At 43.7% G+C, this 22,066-nt stretch overlaps 1 protein-coding gene and 2 long non-coding RNA genes across 9 annotated transcripts in view; 1 reads left to right on the top strand and 2 right to left on the bottom strand.

Moving 5' to 3' along the window:
- The window catches only part of RNASEH2B (ribonuclease H2 subunit B), a 61,981-nt gene extending 53,456 nt beyond the window's left edge, over positions 1–8,525 (bottom strand). The window contains exons 1-2 of one of the 7 annotated variants that reach the window (XM_032496194.1): positions 8,169–8,525; positions 4,057–4,173 (exon numbers count right to left, since the gene is read on the bottom strand). In XM_032496194.1, coding sequence (XP_032352085.1) covers positions 4,057–4,173; positions 8,169–8,232 — 181 coding nt within the window. In that variant the 5' untranslated portion in view covers positions 8,233–8,525. Of the gene's footprint in view, positions 1–4,056; positions 4,174–5,307; positions 6,077–7,574; positions 8,050–8,168 lie in introns of those variants that run through there. The other 6 variants (XM_032496193.1, XM_032496196.1, XM_032496192.1 and 3 more) reach the window with 6 other exon arrangements.
- Positions 6,585–20,728, top strand: LOC116668539. Its single transcript, XR_004325673.1, has 3 exons — positions 6,585–6,662; positions 20,198–20,207; positions 20,719–20,728. It is a non-coding gene; the product is annotated as an uncharacterized LOC116668539 (long non-coding RNA).
- On the bottom strand, positions 9,404–20,469 carry LOC116668540. The gene is made up of 3 exons (XR_004325674.1): positions 20,254–20,469; positions 16,536–16,612; positions 9,404–9,737 (listed from the first exon to the last, which is right to left on the bottom strand). It is a non-coding gene; the product is annotated as an uncharacterized LOC116668540 (long non-coding RNA).
- Positions 20,729–22,066: the final 1,338 nt, after the last annotated feature.

The raw sequence follows: 22,066 nt of genomic DNA, 5'->3' as shown, positions 1-22,066 counted from the left end.
GGGATTTTTTGCTAGGACACAAACACAACACGTACAAGACAAATCAGCATAATTTTCAAGTTACTTGCCGCTTTCAGGAATACCAATTTCAGTAACAACTATTTGCCTTCCCCTCCCAAGTTGTTAGCACTGTCATCAAAGAGATCTGGGGTCATTCTCCTGACTTTGAAGCTCTCAGCTTCCTCAAACACTACAGGAGGCAAACCAAGAAAGCTGGCATGCACTATGAAAATAATTTCCAAGTAACGGGTTCTTCTAAGAGTAACTTTTCATTCTGAAGTTAGGAAAAAGAAAAAACTAGCGTTCACCAAAACCACAGAAGATAACATCTCCATTCTTTTAGGGCCGACCTATCAACGGCCATATTTCTAGGAACGGCATGTGCCCTGAAGAAGAAACTGATGCAAAACTTCACGTTTGTAACCAACTCAGAGCCACAAAGAACAGGAACATCTAGAGATGGAGCTGAGGCCCTGAAATATCTGAGAAGCAGGGAAACTCTGGAGAGGCAGATGGGACAGGCCTGACTAGGATGTCCAATAACAACAGCGCTGGCTCACTGAGAGGAGGTGTGCCTGGTGCCTGGTCCTCCCACCCCTCCCAGGGTGGCGTGACCATCGTTCAGCCAGCAGAGTGGCCTTGGGCTCACGGCAGGGGCCCTGGGGGACTCCGGAGTGCTGATGGTCTCTGCCACTTAATTCCTACAGAGTGTTGGGCAGATTATTTGACTTCTCCAAGTCGTGTAAAATGGTGATAATAAAGCTTGTGTTGACTACTTCTCAAGGTCATTGTGAGGGTCAAATACAGTAACAGACATCAGAGTGTATTACAATGGTATGAGATGGAAGATGTAAGCCTCGGAGATGGGCTTCCCCCAAATTACATAAACCTTGGCTGAAGGAAGGACAGTATAAGTTACAGCCAAACCCCAATTCTCCATACAGGCCTCTGCCAGGTCCCTGCGCCACTCAGTCAGAGACCTCCAGCAACTGGAAACTCAGAACTTGACAGAGACGGGCCGGGCCGGCCACGTGCGGCTGACTCCCTCCAGCGCTCAGGCTTACTGGTGAGTGAAGGCAGTGATGAGCTCTGGAGCCGTCTATCCTGCACCTTTTCCTTCTCCTGGACGAAGCACCCCGCACCCCAGCACCCTCTGGCGGCCCCCCTCCCACCTGTGCCTGGAGGGAGCCCACCCCTCCTTGGCTACCGCTCACAGAGGGTGACGGCTGGGCTTAGAAGTCATCACGGGCGGCCGGGCAGAAAGCTGCCCTGGAAACTGTAAACTAAGAACGAAGAGAAGAGGGGCAGCTCCTCCCTGCAGTGCCAGGAGGTTTGAGGGTGCAGGGTGTATGTAGCCCGTTTCACACCAAGCAGAGGAAGTCGGTTTGAGAAGAGGAAGTTAACGCTCAGAGAGGCAGAAACTCTAGACCTCCTGGTGCTGCAACACCCTGTTCCAGGTGTCCTGAAGCTCTCCGCCACCCCACCACCCTGCCCCCAACACAGCTGGCACTTGCTAGGAATCTGTGGCCCCGCTAAGGAAGTCCTAAAGAAGCATCAGTCAGGTTTTCTAACACAATCAAGATGTGTTGCCTCCCCCTCCCTACCCTCACACTAAAGAAACAGTAATTTCCATACTAAGGTAGACTCATGGTCTTCAAGGTCCATTCAAAGTGGCATCCCATTTACGGCAAACACACCAAGGTCGTCTGCAGAAGTCAGGCTTGTCTTCAAAAATTCAACCTCAAACGACTTTCAAAATATCCTAGCTTGCCAACGTGTTCATTATGGTTCTGGGAATTTATCCTCACCTCTCTTGGATCTGATTGCATTTTCAGTCTTTACCCACTCTTAAAAATAATCCATTTCATATATGTACTGCCTACCCTGTGAGGAAGTACTTCTTACTTGGTATATTTGTTACAATATAAATAAACTCGTAACAAGCCTCTTCAATGCAAAAAGTATGACCTACAGATTCTCTTTGTCAGGTTTATTCATGTCACTGTCTGAGTTTCTGTCTTTACCAAAATTAAGAGAAAAAATTTTCAGCTCCCTAGCTCGCCATTAAATCCATCTAACATCTTTCTCTAGTTCTACATAGAAGTATAGTAAACAGAGCCAGGTAGTACCCTAGTGTAATCTCCTTGAGTGTTTTAGTGAGTGTTCCAGCAAATAAGAAGAGTAAATAGTGAAATAGAGGCAGAAATAGAAAAATGAGAAAAATTTAAGAACACTGAAATTCATTTTATGATACATACAACATAAAAAGACTAGAAAAAATATTTCCAAAATTATTATTTTTGAGTGGCAGGATGATGGACAAATGCTTTTCTTCTGCATATTTTTCTGCATTACTAAAATTTCTACACTGGGTATGCACTGTTCTAATAAAAACTTATTGGAAAAAACCATTTGGAGAAAAAGAGTTAAATGGTCAAAACTGAGATTAAAAGAGCAACTGATCTCAGCACAGAGCCTCGCCAAATGTTGTCAGGACGTTAGGCCCTCGCAGGGAAATCAGCTCTGGCTGGAGAGCCCTTGGCCGGCCAGGATTCTAGCTGTTTCAGAGGCAGGTAATGAAACAGGCTCAGAGCAGATCAGAGCCTTTCACCAGATAGCCCATTCCACTTTAGCAAGTCACCTTTTAAAGATATTTTAAAAGCAAATATAAAGGACCTCTGAACAAAAAGGCTGAAAGTCCTAAGTGGCCTGCCTGCTTTCAGAAGCACTGGGGAAGGTTGGGCTCTGAAGCTTAAGGCCAAAATGCCCATCACTGAGATGCCATAGGGGCCACTCAGAAGAACGTGCCTGGGTTCTGTACTGGGCATCCAATATATTTTTACACAAAAATGATAAGTGAACTGAATAACCATGATGAAATGTGTAGGTGGTTGAAGAGGTACCACTAACTTGCACTTTAACAGGGGGAGAGGCTCAGAGGGAAGGCTTCCTGGAGGAGGTGACACTTGCACTGGGTTTAAACTGTAAGTAGGCATTTGCCAAGCAGAGATCATAGAAAAGATCAGGCAGGGGTCTAGGTAGACACACAGTCACGGGCATTGAAAGAAGTTGTATAACCCCAATATCCCTAAGCATTTTAGCGGGTGCTCCAGTAGACAGGTTGTAAGAGTAAATAGTGAAATAAAGGCAGAAATAGAAAAAAGAACACTGGAACTCATTTTGTGATACATACAAATGGCTTAGCTTCATGGAAACTAAAGTTGAACCAAGCCTTGAAGAAAGGATAGAATTTGGATCAAAGTGGAAAGGGAGGGAAAAGGACGCATGTGCAGAGACAAAGACTGCAGGGAGAACTGGAATGTGAGCCGTTCGTTCTTGCAGTAAATGTTTACTGAAGGCCCCTTCTGCCCCAGGCCAGGACGCTGAGAGCTTGGGGTACCAGGAAGCGCTGACGTGTAATTCAGACCAACAGAGGACAACCCCGTGAGTCCAGTACTGTTCTCCCCACTACAGAGATGAGGAAACTGAGGCTTTACAATGAGGATGCAATTTTCCAAGGAGCTTATAAATAGCATAAGTCTACTTTCAGGCTTGCCAGGCTCTCAAGAACATTGATGAGTTGTTTGTTTCTTAATATCATGGTTAAAGTTCAGAGGATACGGAGGAAACCCACACAGCCCCTATTCTGCTATTCAAGTGAAAAAAAATCACGAACATCTCTTATTTTCCTTTTATGAATTTTTTTTCTGCCCTGGAAGATAAGTATGAGTTCTGACTTTCAATGTCCCAGGCCTTTTGGAACAGTTACTAGCAGGACAAGGTCAAGCTCTGGAAACAGCCTGATTGTACCAACCAGCAACCGATTCAGCGCGTCAGCTTCAGAACGTGCTGGGACTCAGCGAGCGGCCATCTGAGGGAGGCCAGTCGGGCTCCTGCCAGACAAACGTTTCATAAAGACAAAGCCAGATTTGGGGGTTTGTGTGGAAAATGTTAAACACACTCTGTGCTGGGAAACTTAAGAGACCCCCCTCACTGCTGACAGCCTGCAGAACACTATTCAGTAAATGACAAACCTTCCGAGAAGCCGAGCTTTACCTAAAGTCAGTGCTTGGACCCGGCAGGTTCCCGACTGCTGGCCAAGGTAAGTGCAGGTTCCTCCCACTGAACACGCTCCTATGAAAGTGAGGAAGCTTTCAACCCACAGGTGTGTTTCTAAACACAAAGAAACAGACAGGGAAACAGGGTTGACAAAGAAAGAACAAAAAACCTGCTTACATTTTTCTTCTGAGACTAACCACAGGCCCTTGGGTAAAATAGGAAAAAAAAGGGTTTTTTTTTTTTTTTTTTTTTTAGGGTCACTGAAAAGTCATTTGGGTCTATAGTAATTCTTTCTTTGCCATCTACTTCAAACTCCTACTTTTCAAACAAGAAGTGTTTCTTGTGGGCTCACTTAAAAGCTACAAGTCTCTAATCAGAAATAATATAAATTTTCTCCATCATTAAATAGGAAAATTAGTTTTTCCTTTATGTTTGATTTCTTTTTTAATTCTTTAATTAGAATATAGTTCTAAAGCTTGCAGTCATACAATCCTTTCAAATCTATTATTGTTTTCCTTTTGGAGAGACAAATCTGATACTATAAAAAGGTCACTACTGCATTTGGAATGTCTGAGGCAGGGAGGCAGGTCTGAGATTATTATTTCCCTGAGAGCAACCGGTCCTTTATGCCCAAAAAAAACTGCCATTGCTTATGCTATCTGTAGAGAAATAAATAACAAATAGAACTCTTCCTAAAATACTTTTTAATGTGTCTTTTCATGAAATAAAAGGGAATAACTTTATTGCAAAACTTGTCTACAGCTGAAGATGCGATCTGAAGTCCAGTTTGACCTGGAGGCTTTTTAATCAGGGGGCTGGCTGAAGGATGTTTCAGTCTAAATGGATCCTGAGATCATTTTTGTCCTTCCTTTTTCCCCTCACATAACGTTAGGGATTCCCACTGTTTTAACATTCCCCTGGAGACGGCAAAGTAACAGGGTTCAGCCAGCAATGCAGCCCTCTCTCCTACGTTCACTGACTCTGTTCCCGGCTGGCCTTCCACGTTGGCATCCACTCCAACTTAGTAGAAATAACAAGCATATAAAACTGGGACTAGAAAAAAATATTAAAAGTATAACTCAAACATGTGCTTTTAGGATAGCAAAGAGAAAGGAAATTTCTACCTTATTCCAAAAAGTAGGGATGTTCATTGGTCTCTTACGGTAACTAAATCTGCAAATAGCCTAGTGTCCCCAGGCCATGCAGGAGAAACGTTTAAGACCATCCCAAACTGCAAGAAATGCTTACCTTGAGGAAACAGAGACAGCTCTGTCTCCACCGGCCTATGAAAATCAAGGTCCCACATCTACCTCACAAGCATTCCTTCCAAGTTTCAGCTTTTGTTTTTCCAGGATAATCGACTTCTCCAGACAAATTGAAAATGAGGGGCAAAGAGACCTAACTAGTACTTTTTAATATGTCCTTTACTACATCCTTCAAGACATAACACAGTGCTATGGTAGGGTACAGTCCCCTCTCAAATGCATAACTTAATGGGGTTTACTTCCTATTTGCTGGAAAAAACAATAGACAGGTCTGTGAAGATGGGCCTCATACCCTGCACTCTCCTGGCGGCAGAAATTCTGGCCCACCATAAAGACAGCTAACCCTGAGGCTGGCCCCTTCTATCTCCAGGATGGTCCTGCTGCAGGGTTCCTCGTGGTGTCCTCCGACCCGCAGCATCAACATCCCTGGGGAACTGGTTAGAAATGCATGTTCTCAGGCCCCATCCCAGACCTGCTGAATCAGAAATTCTGGGGGTGGGGCCCAGCTCCCCAGGTGACTGATGCGCTCAAGTTTGAGAAGCACTGTTGCACAGCAGTTAACTGTCAAACCACCAGGGCCTATACCCGCAGGGCCTGCAGGTGGCAGTAAAGGCCAGCTGGAAGAATTACAGGCACTAGTCGCTCGAGTTTCTAGTGTTACAGAACCAGCCTGCCTGACCACACTGTTCTGTTCCTTAACAGCTGGCTCAGCCTCCTCCAGTGAGTTCAAAGGTCATAGTACATTGCAGCTTTGAACAGGAACTGGCCTGAAATTCTTTTCGCCACCTGGCACTAGACATATTAAAACCTACAATTTTCAGGGATGCAATCAATATTGAATTATCTCAAAGGTTTTTGTGTTTAATACGATGAGGATACAAGCAAACTTTAAGAATGAACATGCCATTACTAACTGAATAGAACGAGATAAGAAACTCAAATTATTCTTAGCCAGTGTGTATCTAAATAAAAACAATGCACTTGATTCTGAATGTATAGAGTTCCCATTAAAATCTCTTTGAATTAATGTGACAATGGTGAGAAGAGAATTCTTCTACTGGAAAGCAAGTATCAGGTAGCCCTTTGCTAGATTCTGTGGAAACCTGGAATTCTGCATTAACTTTTCCCATTCAAACTACAAACATCTCTAGTTAGGATGTGGAGCAACAGGAACTCACACACGGCTGGTGGGAGTGTAATCGGTACAACCGCTCGGAAGACCGCTGAGCAGCATCTTCTAAAACTGAACATAGCATAACCAGGATCAGCATTTCCACTCCTGGGTCTACACGGCAGGGAAATGAGCACTTTCAGCTACCAAAAGCCTCATAAAAGAGTGTTCTTAGAAATGAAACTTGTAATAGTTACAAACTGGAAATAATCCAAATGTCCATCCACAGTAGTAGAGATAAATATTAATATGCATACGATAAAATATACACAAGGAAAACACAAGCCAACCAACAAATCAGACTACTGCTACACAGAATATGGATGAACCTCATAGATGCAATGCTGAGTCAAAGGCAGGCACAAAGGAACACATACTTTTCCATAAGGGCAGAACGAAACTGCGGTGACAGAGGTCAGCACAGAAGTTACTGGGGCTATCTAGCAACAGGCAAGAGGAGCTTACTGGAAAAGTTCTAGGCCTTGACCTGGGGAATAGTTACAGGGGTGTATACATAGGAAAAGTTCCACTGAGTTGCACACTTAAATTTGCACACTGTACTATGTATGTATGTTATGCTTCTTTATAAAAAAAAATTAAAACATAAAACAAAAAATATTCTAGACAAATTGTCATGTAACAATTTTCAATATAAATTTTCACCATAAAAATCTAGATTACTGGGCAACTATGTTTCATCATCAGAGTATCATTTATTGCAAAAATAGTGCATTTGCTGAGCTAAAATCTCACAATTTGATACAGAAAGCAATGAGTTTCCCTTATATCCAATGTTATGCCATCAAATCAACGCATCATCCGATAAAAGCGCCAAAACTTTCTGACTTGCACTCCTTGGTCCCCAATTCCATTCATTCTGCCATTTCATGCCATCATGTGTGGTAACGACTCGCTCCATCATCCCAGCCCCTGAAGGCCCTGGACAGCTGGTCATCACCCCAAGGGAGGCTGAAAAGCCTGGCTCCAACACACTTGTCATTAGCTGCCTGAATCTCTTTGCTACCCTCGTCCTGACCCCTGTCACCACCCAGCTTCCCTCCTGCCTCGCCAAACAAGACCTGTCCCTGGGCAGGGGTCTTGCAAAGACTGCGGCCTCCTAGGCCACTGCGGGACTACCGGATCCGAGGTTCCGATCCAGTAGAGTTCAGGCGCTGGGCCGGCTGCTGAGTGGGGGGATACCAAATTACAACCCAGTAGCAAACCCCCCGGGTTCCGCAGCAGGCTCCGAGGCCCTGAAACCATGTCGCTCTCCGCAGGCTTGGGCCGCTCTCTCCAGCCCACCCGATCCACAAAGAACCCAAACGGGGAAAATCCGCTCGGTCCGTTTTGGTGCTTCCGGCTTTGGTTTTGAAAAGCGCAGCTGCTGGTACGTGTGACCAAGATGAGTAATCACATGTTCCGGGGGAGGCTCGGGTCCCGCACGCGCGGCCCAGAGGAGAGCAGAGCCAGAGCTGGTGGAGCCTCGGCACCACCGCGGGCACTGAGCCCACTAGGGCGCGCGCGCGGGGGCGAAGGGAGCCGCGGGCCGGAGGGGGCGCGCCCTGCCGCCGCCGCCGCCACCCCCGCCGGCCGCTCTGCGCGCTCCCCGGCCGGGCCGCGCGGGGCGGGAGGCCGGGCCGGGCGCGCCGCCGCCCCGGGGCGGGCGTATTTACCTGGGACCAAGAACACGTGCTGCCGGGCGCGAGCCCCGTCTCCGCCGTCCATGCCACCAGCCATGCCGTGGCCGCCGCAGGCCTCAGCCCTCGGAGCGCGGGCCCGGCGAGAGCCGGGCGGCAGACGGAGGGAGCAGGGCCTATTCGGGGGAGCGCGGCGAGCGGAGGGACTGGCCGGGCCTGCGGGCGGCCCGCGGGACGAATTAAGTTTCGTTTCCGGACCCAGCCCGCCCCTCGGGTTAAGTGTTTAAATTGAGCGCCAGGCCCAGGCCGCCAGCGCGCTGGCTCGTCGCCCGCGGGCGGGGAAGGGTCGCGGCCTCTCCCCTCCGCGGCTCGGCCAGTGATAGGCGCTCACTCGCGGCGCCCAGTGACGCGGCGCGCGGGGCGGCGACCCAGGGCGAGGGTGGCGGCGGTGGCGGCGGGAGGGGTCGCCTCGGCCCCGGGCGCCGGGTCACCGCAGCCAGCGGCCTCCCCGGGAGGCCAGGGCGCGGCCGAGGGGCTCCTAAGTCGCAGAGCGGGGCGAGGCCGAGTCCCCGGAGAGCGGGGCCCCTGGAGGGCTGGCGCCTGCCACCCCAGAGGGCTGGCGGGCTCGCACACACCTAGCAGGAGGAAAAGCCTGGGGCAAATCCATATTAAGGAGGACAGCTCTCACATCCGAACCCTAATGCCACCCTTCCTTGTCAACGTATTTTGATTATCGTTTGCATTCTGCTTTGGAATTAATGCCAGGATATGGTGTCCTTTGTGATTCATAACGCTTGTAAAGCAGCCCTCAAATTGAGGTTAGTCCTCATTACTAAAAAGAGATGCACAATTTGAGGCTCAAAACATGCATTTGTTGTTTGGAAGACATTAACTTGTAATGAGATAAAAATTAAGACATTTAAAAACTGATGTTTAAAAAGTGAGGGTCATGAAATTTGGGGATTTGAACTTGTAAAAATAAAATGTTAATTGTACATAGTCTTAAAAAAGAAGATAAATATCTGTCCCATACATGAAAGGAAAGTAGGACACCCTGCCACCTCAGGTCCCCAGTCCTCCCCCCCCAGGAGCCATTACTGTTAACAATTTCTTGTCTATTCTTCTAAGATTTTTCCATTCACAAACAAGTTCATGTGTCTTATTTTTCGCACAAATTGAAGAGTAATATACATAACTTAATGCACTTAACTTTTTTTGCTTAGTCTTGAAGATAGTTAAATTGGGTACCACTAGACCTACCTTGTGAAAAGATTGTTTATTTCAGTCCTGTTTCCCATGAGGGGAGACAAATGCAGTTGAAGTTGACTGCAGGACACACCTGGCAGAGAGGAAGCCTTTCTGGTTGAGGCGGGGCACCCAGATGCCAATTCTGGGGCAGGCAGCAGACTGGTGTTGCTCTGGAGCTGTTTTCATCTTCCTCTGATCCTTTCCAGCCGTTGGCTGTTTGAATACATGTTTTCATGTGGTTGTTTTCACAGTGCAAAGACAGTTTTGCCTGCTTTTCTCTCTTAACGTTGTAAACATATTTCCCATGGCATTCAGACGTATCATTGGAGACATGTACCAGGGTTACTTGACCATTCCCTAGTGTGCAATATTTAGGTTATTTCAAACTGTTATTCTAAAAGTACTACAATGTATACTATATATGGACTATGCGGTAGTTGGAAGCCATGAACTAGAGGTACACATATAATGAACTAGATTGTACATATAGCAACATGAATGCTTTATGTTAAGGGGGAAAGTTAGAAGCAGAAAGAGATTTATGGCAGAAAACCATATAGATAAATTAAAAACACACATAAAACAACATATCTTTCACAAGAATACATGCACATTTAAGGCCATGTATCAAAAACATAAATGGGTGTCTTTAAAAGGAAGGGACATGGGTTAAGGGATGGATAAGGAATAAGGAGGCAAGAAAAATGAAATAAGAGGGGCCAGGACCCATGTGGACAACTGTCACTATGTCCTATGAATGAGAGTATAATTAATTCTCTTGACAGTAGGCCCAAGGATGAAAATATGTTTGTTTGTTTGTTTTTAATGCGCTGCAACAAACATCTCTAAGCAATTTTCCTTAACCACTTAAAAAAATTATTTAAGTACCTTCTTGGAAGGCGGCCAGCAGTGATGTTGGAGATTGACTCCAGATTCCTATTGTCCTCAGGGTGAAGTCTCAAGTACTATGCTTGGAACACATGGCCCTTGAGATATGGTCCTCACTTGCCCCTCCAGCCAGTTTCTATCACCTCCATCTCCACCTTGACCACATTTTGGCCATGAGGAACTGCCCTCTGTCACATCCAGCACTTGACATTGTGTTCCTAATACTGGGACTACGATGCTCTCAACCAGCCTCATTCCTCCGCCTTCTCTCTCTCAACCTCCACTCCACCTGGACAACTTTTCCTCCTCCATCAGGCCCACTGAGACAATGCCTTCTTGTTAGCACTCCTCTTCCTGTCTCCCAGCACCCTCCCCCTGAATCTGTGAGATACCTCCAGTCTTCCCAGTAATCTCACCAGGGAGTGAGCCTGATTTTCAGTCAGTTCCTTGGGGACGGACAGCATCTAATAATTCACCAGTTTATCCTCAAAAAATAACGATGGCTTTCACTATGTACTAATTGTGACAAGCAGTGCACTGAACACATAACTCTCATTCTTTCATTTCTCCCAACAGTCTGAAGGGGAAGTATTATGATGCTCCTCACATTTTACAGAGGAAGAAGGTAAATTTTGAGAGATCAACTGATTACCCAGCACGCACAAGCAGCCAGTGGCAGAGCAGGAATTCCAACCCAGAGACCGGGCTCTTAACCTTTTCTCCCTCCTTCCCTAGTGTCCCAGTGCCTAGGACAAAGCTTATGGGCACATAGCGTATACTCCGCAAATATTTTTTGATTAAACATGTATGTGGTTAGATAGGCAGTTATGGCAACAGCAAAAGTAAGTCATGATTGACTATTTAAAGAGGAACTGCTGCAAAAAGCAAAGCAAAGCTATAAAGAGGAACTGCTGCATCTTCTACAGAATAATATTCAATTTCATGTTGACTTTTGTAATTACACTGACTATGTAAATTCCTGAAAACTTAGGGTCTTCTTCATTTATTCAATATTCCTAATTCTTTAAGAACTTGCTAAAAGGATTGTCCTTAAAAGTGCTTACACTTTCTCTACTTTTCAGCCTAAATATGAAACACACTTTAAAAAATTTCTCTATCAGAACCTCTAGACAGAGCAAACGAGTCCCATGTATTTCTTATCAAGATCATACAAGAGGAGAAGAATTTACAAACAAATTAAGTACTCCTTGTTCTGGAGTTAGGGGGAAAAAAACCAGAGAGACTTTTAAAAGATTTAACATTGATTTAAAATGTAAAACAATTGCCCTGATCTTAAAGACTACCGTTTATTTATTTCATAGCTTTGGCAATAATTGTAAATTGACTAACAGCTTCTATCATTTTTCTTGTAGATGGGAACTGTCCAGAATGTTTCCATTTATTTAAAATGTGGCTTGAGATTTAAGAAAATATTAAGTATGAACAAGATATGGTGCAGTACTTCTGGCTTCAGAGTTAAACACTGAGATAGAAGAGAGCTTTACAGTTGAATTTATATTCAAATTGCTCAGATGTTTAAGTACAGATTGGGATGAGGGAGGCATAAATTTGGAGACAAAAGAAAGATATTGCTTTCAGTTTCTCACATAATTCAAACAGATTAAGATGAAATAAGCACAGATTAAGACGATGATTAAAAGAAGTGGCCAAATCTTTAGGCATCTCTTGCTGAGTTTCTGTGAGGTTTTTTTTAGGGTTCTGCTTTGGCTTGGTTTTTGCTATTTATACGATGTCAATCTATTTGAAGGCCCCTCGTTTTATTATTTCTAACATTAGCTATGTCTTCTGTGAGCCAGCTTATAAATGGCATCCCTGTAGCAATCATGTACAATTCAAAAGTCGTATTTCTTCCAGAAATTATTTATTTCACAACGATCTGGCTTTTTAAAAAAGGAAACTACTTCATAAACGGCCCTTATGACAATGAGTAGAGCAAGGTACCTTTTGGGGAATAAGAACAGAAATGCGTTGCTGACTTCATCAGAAGCAAGCAGTAGCCTCGCCATCTAAATTGGAAATTTTGAGGCAGGAAATAAATGAAATGTGCCAAGTACAAAACCCTCCTGCCTGGGTGGCAGGGCCAGCTCCCCTGGAGGACTTTATTACCTCAACTGGGTGGCTCCAGAAACAAAATTTCAGGATCACAAAACTCCCTATCACATTGATCCTGCTACTATTTTCCTTAAGTTTTATGTTGTAAACCAACTGACCCCATAATTTACTTTCTGACCTCCTTTACTATTTCATGTTGCATGATGGATAAATAAATAAGTTCAGCAGAGGACCATGGTTTGATGATTTTTCCTACATCAGCTGTCTTAAACCTATACCTTGTAACCAGAGGCTCAGCTTTCTAACTTGTGCTACACTCCGCTGGGATGGATTCCGAGAAGTTAGTGGGAGTTCTTGCTCTAATGTCTGGTAGAGCCAGATGAGGAATGGGTCCTAGAAGGAGAAAACATAAAACAATGTCTGCTTCTAAGAAGAATTTAAAGTTTTTGATAAAAGGCAGGAAATGACCTAAGAATGCACTAACAGTCTCCCGGTTGCCTTGAATATGATGCTTGGCCCCTTCATTCTCTCTTTGCCTCTCTCTCTGTCTCTCTCCCCTTCTCTCCACGTGGGCCAATCTAAATTAATTCTACAACATTACTGACACCTACTTGGTGCCAGACACTGTTCTGGTTGCTTGGGCTATATCAGTCAATAAAATACACAAAAATAGCTGCCCTCCTGGAGTTTAATCTTGTAGAGGGAGACAGAACAAGCAACACACATAAATACATTCCATATAGAAGGTGGCTAGTTCCCAAGAGGAAGGAAATACAACAGGAGAAGCGGGTTCGTGATGAGGAGGGTTGCAATTTTAAATAAAGCAGTCAGGATGGGCCTCACGATGAAGGTAACGTTTGAGCAAAGACTTGAACGGAGAAAGGGAGTTAGGCGTGTACATATCTGAGAGAAGGGTGTTAGGAACAGCCCGTGCAAAGGCTCTGCGCTGCAGCTTTTCTAGCACTTTCGAGGACAGCCTCTTCTGCTGGAGTGAGCAAGGGGAGGAGGTGGTAGGAGATGCAGCTGGAGAAGTAAGGACCTTGCCTGCCATTGGAGGGGGTAAAATGGGATTCCCCAGCGGGCTGACCACACAGAGCGCCAAGAGTGCAATAAAGTATAAAAAAAGGACTTTGATCAATAAGCAACTGAGGGAAAAAAAATAGAACAACCAAGAGTAGTTGCAACTAAAAACGTGAAAGAAGCCCAGTGTTGCTCAATATTTTCACTGTAATCTACAGTGAGAAATACATTTTGTAGCATGACCCAGACATCACACAAAAGACACACACACAATTGAAACAAAGGTTTCACAAACTAATACTTAAACGCATCATGTTCAGTGTACTCTAATTCCAGTCTATTAAGTTTCTTTTCTTTATTCAACACTGATAACATGGAGTAAATTGATTTCACAACCTAGTAATGGATTGTGATGTACGGCTGTGATGTACATTCATCGGTAGTGTGACTATCTGGGCTACACCCTAACATGTGGACGACATAATCAACATCGTTGTCAACTCTGAGTGAGCTTTGGCTAAACACACACAGGCCCTAAAGACTTTAAAACAGAGAACTACCATTAGCTCATTAATCAAAAGCTAATGTATATATAAGATACTCTGCTTTCGTGACAGCTGTCGTCATATAAAAATATCGTGTGGGCTGGGTCACTATTAGGAAATACAAAACATGAGAAATTCTGGTACATCGTTTCTGACAGGCAGCCAATATTTATGGTATTTGACTTAAAAGAGTTTACTTCAAATAAACAAATGTTTAATGTTTCCATAAAAGCATAGACATGACCCTAATTAGTAAATTTGCTGATAGATTTCTGTTCATTATCTCCAGACCGATCTTTAGATATATTTGTTTTCAGAAAACAGTGCAAATTTTAGAACTAGATCTCAAAATGTTTTGAGAGTTTCTCAAAATGTTTGAGAACAGCTTGTTTTTATGAGTATGCAAGTACTAGTGCTTTTCTGAACCGTTAAATTGCCTTTCAAAACTCAGAATTCATCTCAAAACTAGATTATACTTTTAAAAATATATATTTTTTGCCACTGCAAAAAGTTCCTAGATTTGCCATTGGATAGGTTCAAGTTTTATAGTATACTGGAAATGTCCCCTCCAACTCCCTTGTACAGCGAGAGTGTCCAACTCCCTTGTACAGCGAGAGTGTCCAATTTTTTCCAGAGTGCTAACCGGTGGGTCTTCCTGCAGGGATGGAAATGCTCTCTAGCTCTGTTAAGGTAGCCACTCGCCACTTGCGGCTTTTGAGCATTTGAAACGTGGATGGTGTGAAAAGCTGGACACGTCATTGCCTTGCTTAAATCCCTCCAACGGCTTCCAATAACCTTTCAAATAAAACTTAAAATCCTCAGTTTGGCATTGAAAGCCCAGATGAGCTGACCCCTGCTCACCACTATGTCACTGAGACTCCAACCTCCTGGCTCTTCTTTCTGCTCCCGTGCTCCTTCCATCCTCAAAAATCTGACACAGGGTGTTCCCTCTGCCAGGAAAGCTCCATCCACTCCCACCCGACACTCCTCTCATGCCCTCTTTTCCCGGCTAAAGCCTACTCATTTCTTAGGTCTCCTATTCTTGGTTTACTATTTCACTCACTCATCTGGCAAATGTTTTTTGAGTTCCGTCTGTGAGCCAGGCATTGTGCTTGGTGCTGGCAAGTGACAGCAAAGATGACTGAACAGGACAGACAGGCTCTCTGTCCTCATGCAGCTTATAGTCTCATTAGGATGACAGACTGTCTAAAGTAACCAAAAGCAGAGAAATTTGTGATAGCACCTTCAGTTAGGGCTCTGAGCCGGACCAGAGAATCACGGCAGGTGGGGAGAAGATTCTCAGAGGATACGACATTTTCATCGAGACCCCGAAGGAAAGGAGCCACATATGTGAAGAAGAGGAAGAAGGGCAAGATGATACAAAAATAACACAGCAATCTGAAACCTGATACAAATCTGATGTTAAAATAAATGTCTTAGCACCCCAAAGAGATAAAGGGACGCCCTCCTAAGAAATGACAAGATATTATAAAATAAAAAGTGGTAGAAGTAAAGGAAGAACAAGGGTACGTTAAAAAAAAAAAACAAATACAGTCAATTGAAATAAATGCTTGAGTAAGTTCTAGACTGGACACAATCAAATAGAGAAGGGGTGAGCTGGAAGATAGTCATGAGGAAATGACTGATACATACCCCTATATACGTACACATGAATGTGTGATATATGTACATGATATATACATATATTATATATGATTTTAAAACTGGACAGGAAGAATATACACTCAGCTTCAGTATAGTCCTTACCCTTCCAGAGAAGAAAGAGGCAATGGTACAAAAGGAGCATCAACTGCATCCATCATATCTTACTTTTTAAAATAAAATATTTAAAGCAAATATGAAAAAATTTCCCTGTACTCTCCCAATATTTGAAAATTTAAAGGACTTGCCTTATTATAGTCAGTGCTATAGATAGCCATTTACTTTAAAACTGAGACTGGATATAAAACACAACACCACATCCTTAATTTGCAAAGAAGATAGTCTGGTAAGTACATTAAAAAAAAAATCAGTTATATGGTGTGGACATGGTTTTCAGCAAAGCAAGCCCTAGTCCCTGTTTCTACTTAGGGTTGTGATAAAGGGAACTGCCTTGACATGCAGCCAAAGAGATTTAGATTAGACATTAGAAATAACCTCATATCTCTGCAAGACATTCAAGACTGCCTGGGGATTTTGAGAACAAGAGCTTTGCTGCAACAGCTTAGATCCTAGCCTACTTGGAACTAGAAGGGATTATCAATGCCATAGACGTCCTTTGAAATTTGAGATTCTGAGGGGGAGGGTGTAGCTCAGTGGTAGAGCATTTGCTTAGCATGCATGAGGTCCTGGGTTCAATCCCCAGTACCTCCATTAAGAAAAATAAATAAACCTCATTACCCATCCCCTCAAAAGTCCTTGAAATTTGAGATTCCATCCACCAAGTCTATAGATCTGAAGATCTCAACTGATCTACTGAGAATCTACAGCAAGAAAGAGAGGGCACTGAGGAAGAGAACAAGAAAGCTTGGCTCTCGGTCTTCGTAAGAGCTTATCCTAATATGAGAAGGCAGTGGTACCTGAGCAGGACCTAGGGGGGCCAGTGATGCAGGGTCAGGCGCTGCCTCACCTGTTCTCCAGGTTACTTCTCACCATCATCAACAGGCATTTGTAGAGGAGCATTCGAGTTCCACACTGCAGGGCACTCTGCAGAATGAATACAGGAAAGAATAACATCATTGCTTACTCTTGTTTTGTTTTTGTTGTCTGTGGGAGGTGGTAATTAGGTTTATTTATTCTTGGAGGAGGTACTGGGGATTGAACCCATAGCTTTGTGCGTGCTAAGCATGTGCTCTACCACTTGAGCTATACTGTCCCCCTCATCATTGCTTATTCTTAAAAAGTGTACAATCAGATTTGAAAAGACCCACACATATGAAATAATTAGAAAAACATAACACAGCAATTGATAATCAAGGCCGAGCACTTGGGTAGTAAGGGAAGGCTGCGGACTGGGCTCACTGTCAGTGAGGAGGGGATTATGAGGAGTCCTGTGGGATAGAACCTGACAGTCACGGAAGGGTGGAGGGCATTTCAGACGCTGGCAAAATGTGGGCTAAAACCTGAGGGAGGACTATTCCTGAATATCAGAGAATGTTGTTAAACGGAGGGGTCTGGCTATGGTGCAGATGTTTCAGAGAGCACAGGAGGTGATGAAGTAAAATAGTTGATTAGTGGTGTGTGGTCACAGAGTGCTTTGAAAACCAGCCAGAGAATTCTAGACTTGAAGAGGGAGGGGGAGAGAGAAGCCAGTGTGTGTTTCTGAGTAGGCAGGAATATACTGAAAACCACGTTTGGCAGCAGTTCGCGCAAATTAAGTTATTTCGTAAGGATTAGGTATAAAATAAAACGTCTGCATGCCTTTTCTGTTTCTTTTTTATATTAAAATATAGAAGTGTTGTTGTGGTGGTGGTGGTTAGATGACCACTCAGTCACATGGGTGGGAAGAAGCCCAGGGTATAACTGGACTGACTTTATCATCAGACAGCGTCTGCCGAGCCTTAACCTGGACCTTAGAACCCTTTGCCAGTGGTTTGTTCTTCTTTAGATTTTCACTGCATTTAGCACTATTTCTAAGAAAAGAGCAATAATGGTATTAACAGCTAATTTGGCAGGTATGAAAAATTCAGACTTCTTAAATATAGAATTTTAACAGCTTTATTCCAAATCCCCAACATAGTGTGTAATGCGCCCAGGCCATTGGGAAGGGGCATTAGGGTTACACTGGAAGGCTCTGTGCTCAGAGCAGTGGGCCGAGTGCTGAATTCAGGGCAGGGATGTGGGCTCAGTCCCAGCTCAAGCTCTCCTCAGTTGTTCTCCTTAGTCTGGCCATGTCTCCAGTCCAGATTTCATGTAAAATTGCTGAGGGGAAGGGGGAGTGAAGATGGATAAATTAAAAAATATCTATTTTTTAGCTCAAATGTACAAAAATACCTTTATTTATGTACCAGGGGTTCTAGTTTGGGCCTAGCCTGACATATTTTAGGTGTAACTGAGCATACTTGGCAGGCGGGTAGGAAGAGTCTAGTTGCAGGAGAGAATGCAGCTATTCTCAGAGAGCTAAACACACACTTGGTTCAAAACCAGGGGTCTAGCCCTGGAGGATGGAGACACTATGGGGTATATTCTCTACAATTTAGAGCCTCTTGGCCCAGCCTCCGTGAACTGGTGGTTGAATTCTAGGAAAAGCTCATAGACACTGGAGTACAAATTGCTCAGAAGACCCCTAAAGTCAGTTGAGTATTTTCAGCTGCAGGGAGTAAAAATCCCTGATTCAAGCTGGCATAAACCATCAGCACATTTAATGTTATATCCAGATTCCAAAGGGAGAGCAGCATTACTTTCATCCTAAGACCGGTTCTCTTCATGCTCACTCACAATCTGGCTGCCAGTGGCAGTGGGAGCTATATGCTTTCTGGTTCACACTGAAGCATGAAAGATAAGTCCTTTTTTTTTTTTTTTTTTTCTGCCGATAGCATCTCAGAGTACGTGCCCATCCCTGGCCTACTGACAGTGACCGGGGCACTGCCATTGACTTTAATGAATTGGGTTCTATCCTTGGTGATCCAGACTCATCAAATCCCCTGAGATGTGTGGAGGAAGGGTACGTTTCTGAAAAGCACTTTGCATGTCCCTTTTTTTGTTTGTTTTTTGGGGGTAGGTCATAGGTATACGTGTGTATTTTTAGAGGAGATACTGAAGATTTAACCCAGGACTTTGTGTCTGCAAAGCATGCGCTCTACCACTTGAGCTATAGCTTCCCTCCTCTGGAAAGCACTTTGGTTCTGTAAGGTGAGGAATATTCTGCAGGCAGTGAACATCTTTCACGACTCTGATCTAGTGTCTGGGGAGATGTGGAGACAAGAACGTCTCCTCCTGGGTGAAAAATCTTACTGCTGGGCACCAAAACAGAGAGGTGTTGACAAGTTTGGGTGTCTGTGATAGCATTGTAAGAACTGAAAGGACAAACGTTCCTTAAATGTCCAAAATGTAGTGTTGATAATTTTAATGGTTAATATTCTTTAACATGAGTTGGGTTTCTCGTCTACTGCTGTTGATTTGGGTGGAAATTACATGTTCCATCCAGCTGGAAGGAAGTTGCCTTTGACAAGTTTTCACATGTGTACAAGGATTGGAGACTATATACCAAAATGTACAAATGACGGGCCTGCTGGCTGGGATTCGGGATAAATGAAAATTCAAGAAGTGCGTTTGGACAGGCCTCTGGGGATCTGGCTAAAACAGAGAATGGAAGATATTTTTAACAATGTTTTTTTTTTTCTTGATTTATGATATGATTATACTTGAAACCATAAATCCAGCTAATTACTTGATAGGTGGGTCTGAACTGCAGAAGTTCTAGCTCAGCTTTTACCTCTGCTGACGGCATCATTGTAATGTTAATACCTGTTGCTGTATGCCTCCTTTCTTTACCAAGAAGACCTCCTTGAGTTTATTAGATGAGGTATGTTCCCTCTTTCGAAGCATCTACTTTGCATGTAAACAGGGAGCTTGGCTGCGGCCTAACTGAATTTCTATGCACAGAAGTGTGGTTTCCTGATAAAGAAAGTGAAACTCTGTCTCCCTGTCATTATGAGTCCAACATGCACGCTCACGTTAAAAAACAAAAAACAAACTGTGCATCAGACTCACACCGAACAATCCTATTCTACCCCAAAGGAAAAAAGAGTTAAACTTATGTTACATGCCTATAAGGCATTTTAAAGTTAATCAGGCCCTTTGGGTCTAATTTAATTTGTGTAAGATTGCTGTTGATGATTAGGATAGCTATTTCAGATTTCTGTTAACAGTCTGTTACATAGACTTAATGGAAACACTCCAAAGGCCGTCTGTTCACTTTCCCCTGTCAAATTCAGGTTACAGCGCCTTCGCAGATGCTGTCAGTAGGCATCAATATGAAAAGGGGATAGGACACAGATTAAAATCATAAGTGGACTCAAACTGCCAATGTTGAGCTTCGGTTAAAAACATCTGTCACATAAAAGCAAACATTCAGAGCTATTGTGTCTTGTAACAATTGTGTTTATTTTTCATATCTTTGGCATTTGCATCATTTTATGTTACTGCTCCCTTTGGAACTTTCCTCATGAATGATGGCTTTCTTTAACATCACTGATTTCTCTACACAAACAGCATTTGTAAGGCTTTTTGGTACCAACACTCTAAAGGGAGTGGATCCCAAGGGTGGCTGGGATTATGATGGTCTCAAAGAATCGGAAAAGTCCACTGACTACGGCAAAGAACTCGAAGAAAGCGGTTGTACTTACCTCACTTTGGTCCAGTTCTCTGTTTAGGACAATCAAGGAAATTTAGGGACTTTCTTAAGTCTCCTGGGATTTGTTTTCTTCAAATATCTTTTTTTTTTTTTTCAGATTTAAGATTTCTCTTATTACTTTGTTCCATAGCTTTAAAGTTTTTAGTCCTTTATTCTGTTTCCATTTGCTGCTATCTAGGCTTCATGTTTCAAAACCACAGCCCGTCTAATTCATCCTCTTACTGGCTTTCTCTTCCAGCTCCTTGCTTGCCTTCCCCCTCCTTTACTCTTTTTTCTTTCATAGAGAGAGATGCTCCGAGAGAATGTCGTGTCCTATGACTGCAGCTGAGCACCCTCTCACCATCAGGAAGAGCCGGAGACAGTGAGACCGCCCCCTGCACCGCGCTCCTCTGCCCAGGACACTCCCGGCTCCTTACGGCTTTCTCAGGCAACTGAGAAATTTACAGTAGTGGTGGAGGCACAGTCTGCATACCGTGCGGTGGTTCCATAGGGAAACCCACTCATTAATGAAAAGAGTTACTCATCCAGGGGTCACGCATAAGCATTGGCCGTTCAGGGCTCTGGGTGCTCACGGTGGTCTAAGACCACCGAAGGGAGAAACGGAGCCACGCGAGAGGGCTGAAACGACTCCAGGGTGACGCCTGGAGGAGTTAAACTCACGAGCAGCACACTGGCCCACCACACAATTTCATCAGTCAATTTCATCCCCGACAAACTCCATTTTAAAATGCGAAACAGAGCCTCTCATACAGAATCAAGGGGTGTCAGAAAGCCAGCCTCTGGCTAACACCCCAGCCAGGTTTATGTACATACAGTACATATATTTGAAAGTACTTACTTAATTGGGAATTAAAGGAAAATTTTGCCCTGAAAATGACCAAAATGGGCTCTTTTATTACATACCCAGTTGTTAAAGAAAGCTAGTCTGAAAAGAGAAAAAAAAAAAGTCTTCATAATTCTGACCCTGAGGGAACAAGCCCTTCTAGGAGAACTTGCGTTTCTCTTCCTGTGCCGTGAGACCAGGGCTCTCAGGGACACTCATCCTACCTAGACCATCTCTCATTCCTAAGACTGGGGGGGGGGGGGGGGGCTTTTTAAATTTAACTTATTCCAACTGTTATTTTTAAAGTAGTGAGTTTTGTATTGTGATACCTGATTCATGACTATGTTTAGAAAATGAACCTATGAGATCTCTGGATGTGTCTGCCTATATGTCTATGTGTATGTTATAGATGTCTTTACCTTTGGATGGTATTACCACATTAATTTATAAATGAGCTCTACTTCATTGGCTTAAAGGAAATTAAGTGCTTATATAAATTCTCCGAAATATAAAAGGAAACTGGCCAGAATGGATTTCAGGTTCACGTGAACTGGGGAATATTCAGTACTGAGTAAATACCTCAAATTAAAGTTTGCTGATTTAATTAATATAGACATGTCTTCAGAGTCATCAACGTTAACTATGATGTATTTGTACCCAGGTGTCATAGAAGTCAAATAATTCTCAACTTTTAGGTTGTGCAATTTTTTTCAGTCAACATTCAGATAAAATAAAGTCCTTGAAAAGGGAGAAAGAGACCCAAAGCAATGACCAGAGAGAGGCCTTATACAATAGTGATCCACAAACTCCACTGAGGGACTCAGAGAAAAGCTTGAAAAGAAGGCACCTGAATGGAGGAAGCATGCCTGGAGGACACTGAGGATTTCACCATATGGAGGGAAAGGAGGGAGGCATTCCAGGCAAGGGAAGGCGTGAAGGCTGAAACAGTCATGACATATTTTTAGAAAAAACAAAACAGATT

Source organism: Camelus ferus, chromosome 14 (assembly GCF_009834535.1).
Source record: "Camelus ferus isolate YT-003-E chromosome 14, BCGSAC_Cfer_1.0, whole genome shotgun sequence".
In the NCBI taxonomy this organism is placed as follows: domain Eukaryota; kingdom Metazoa; phylum Chordata; class Mammalia; order Artiodactyla; family Camelidae; genus Camelus; species Camelus ferus.
The sequence above is the reverse complement of the archived record's forward strand: the minus strand, read 5'-3'. Positions and strand labels throughout refer to the sequence as shown.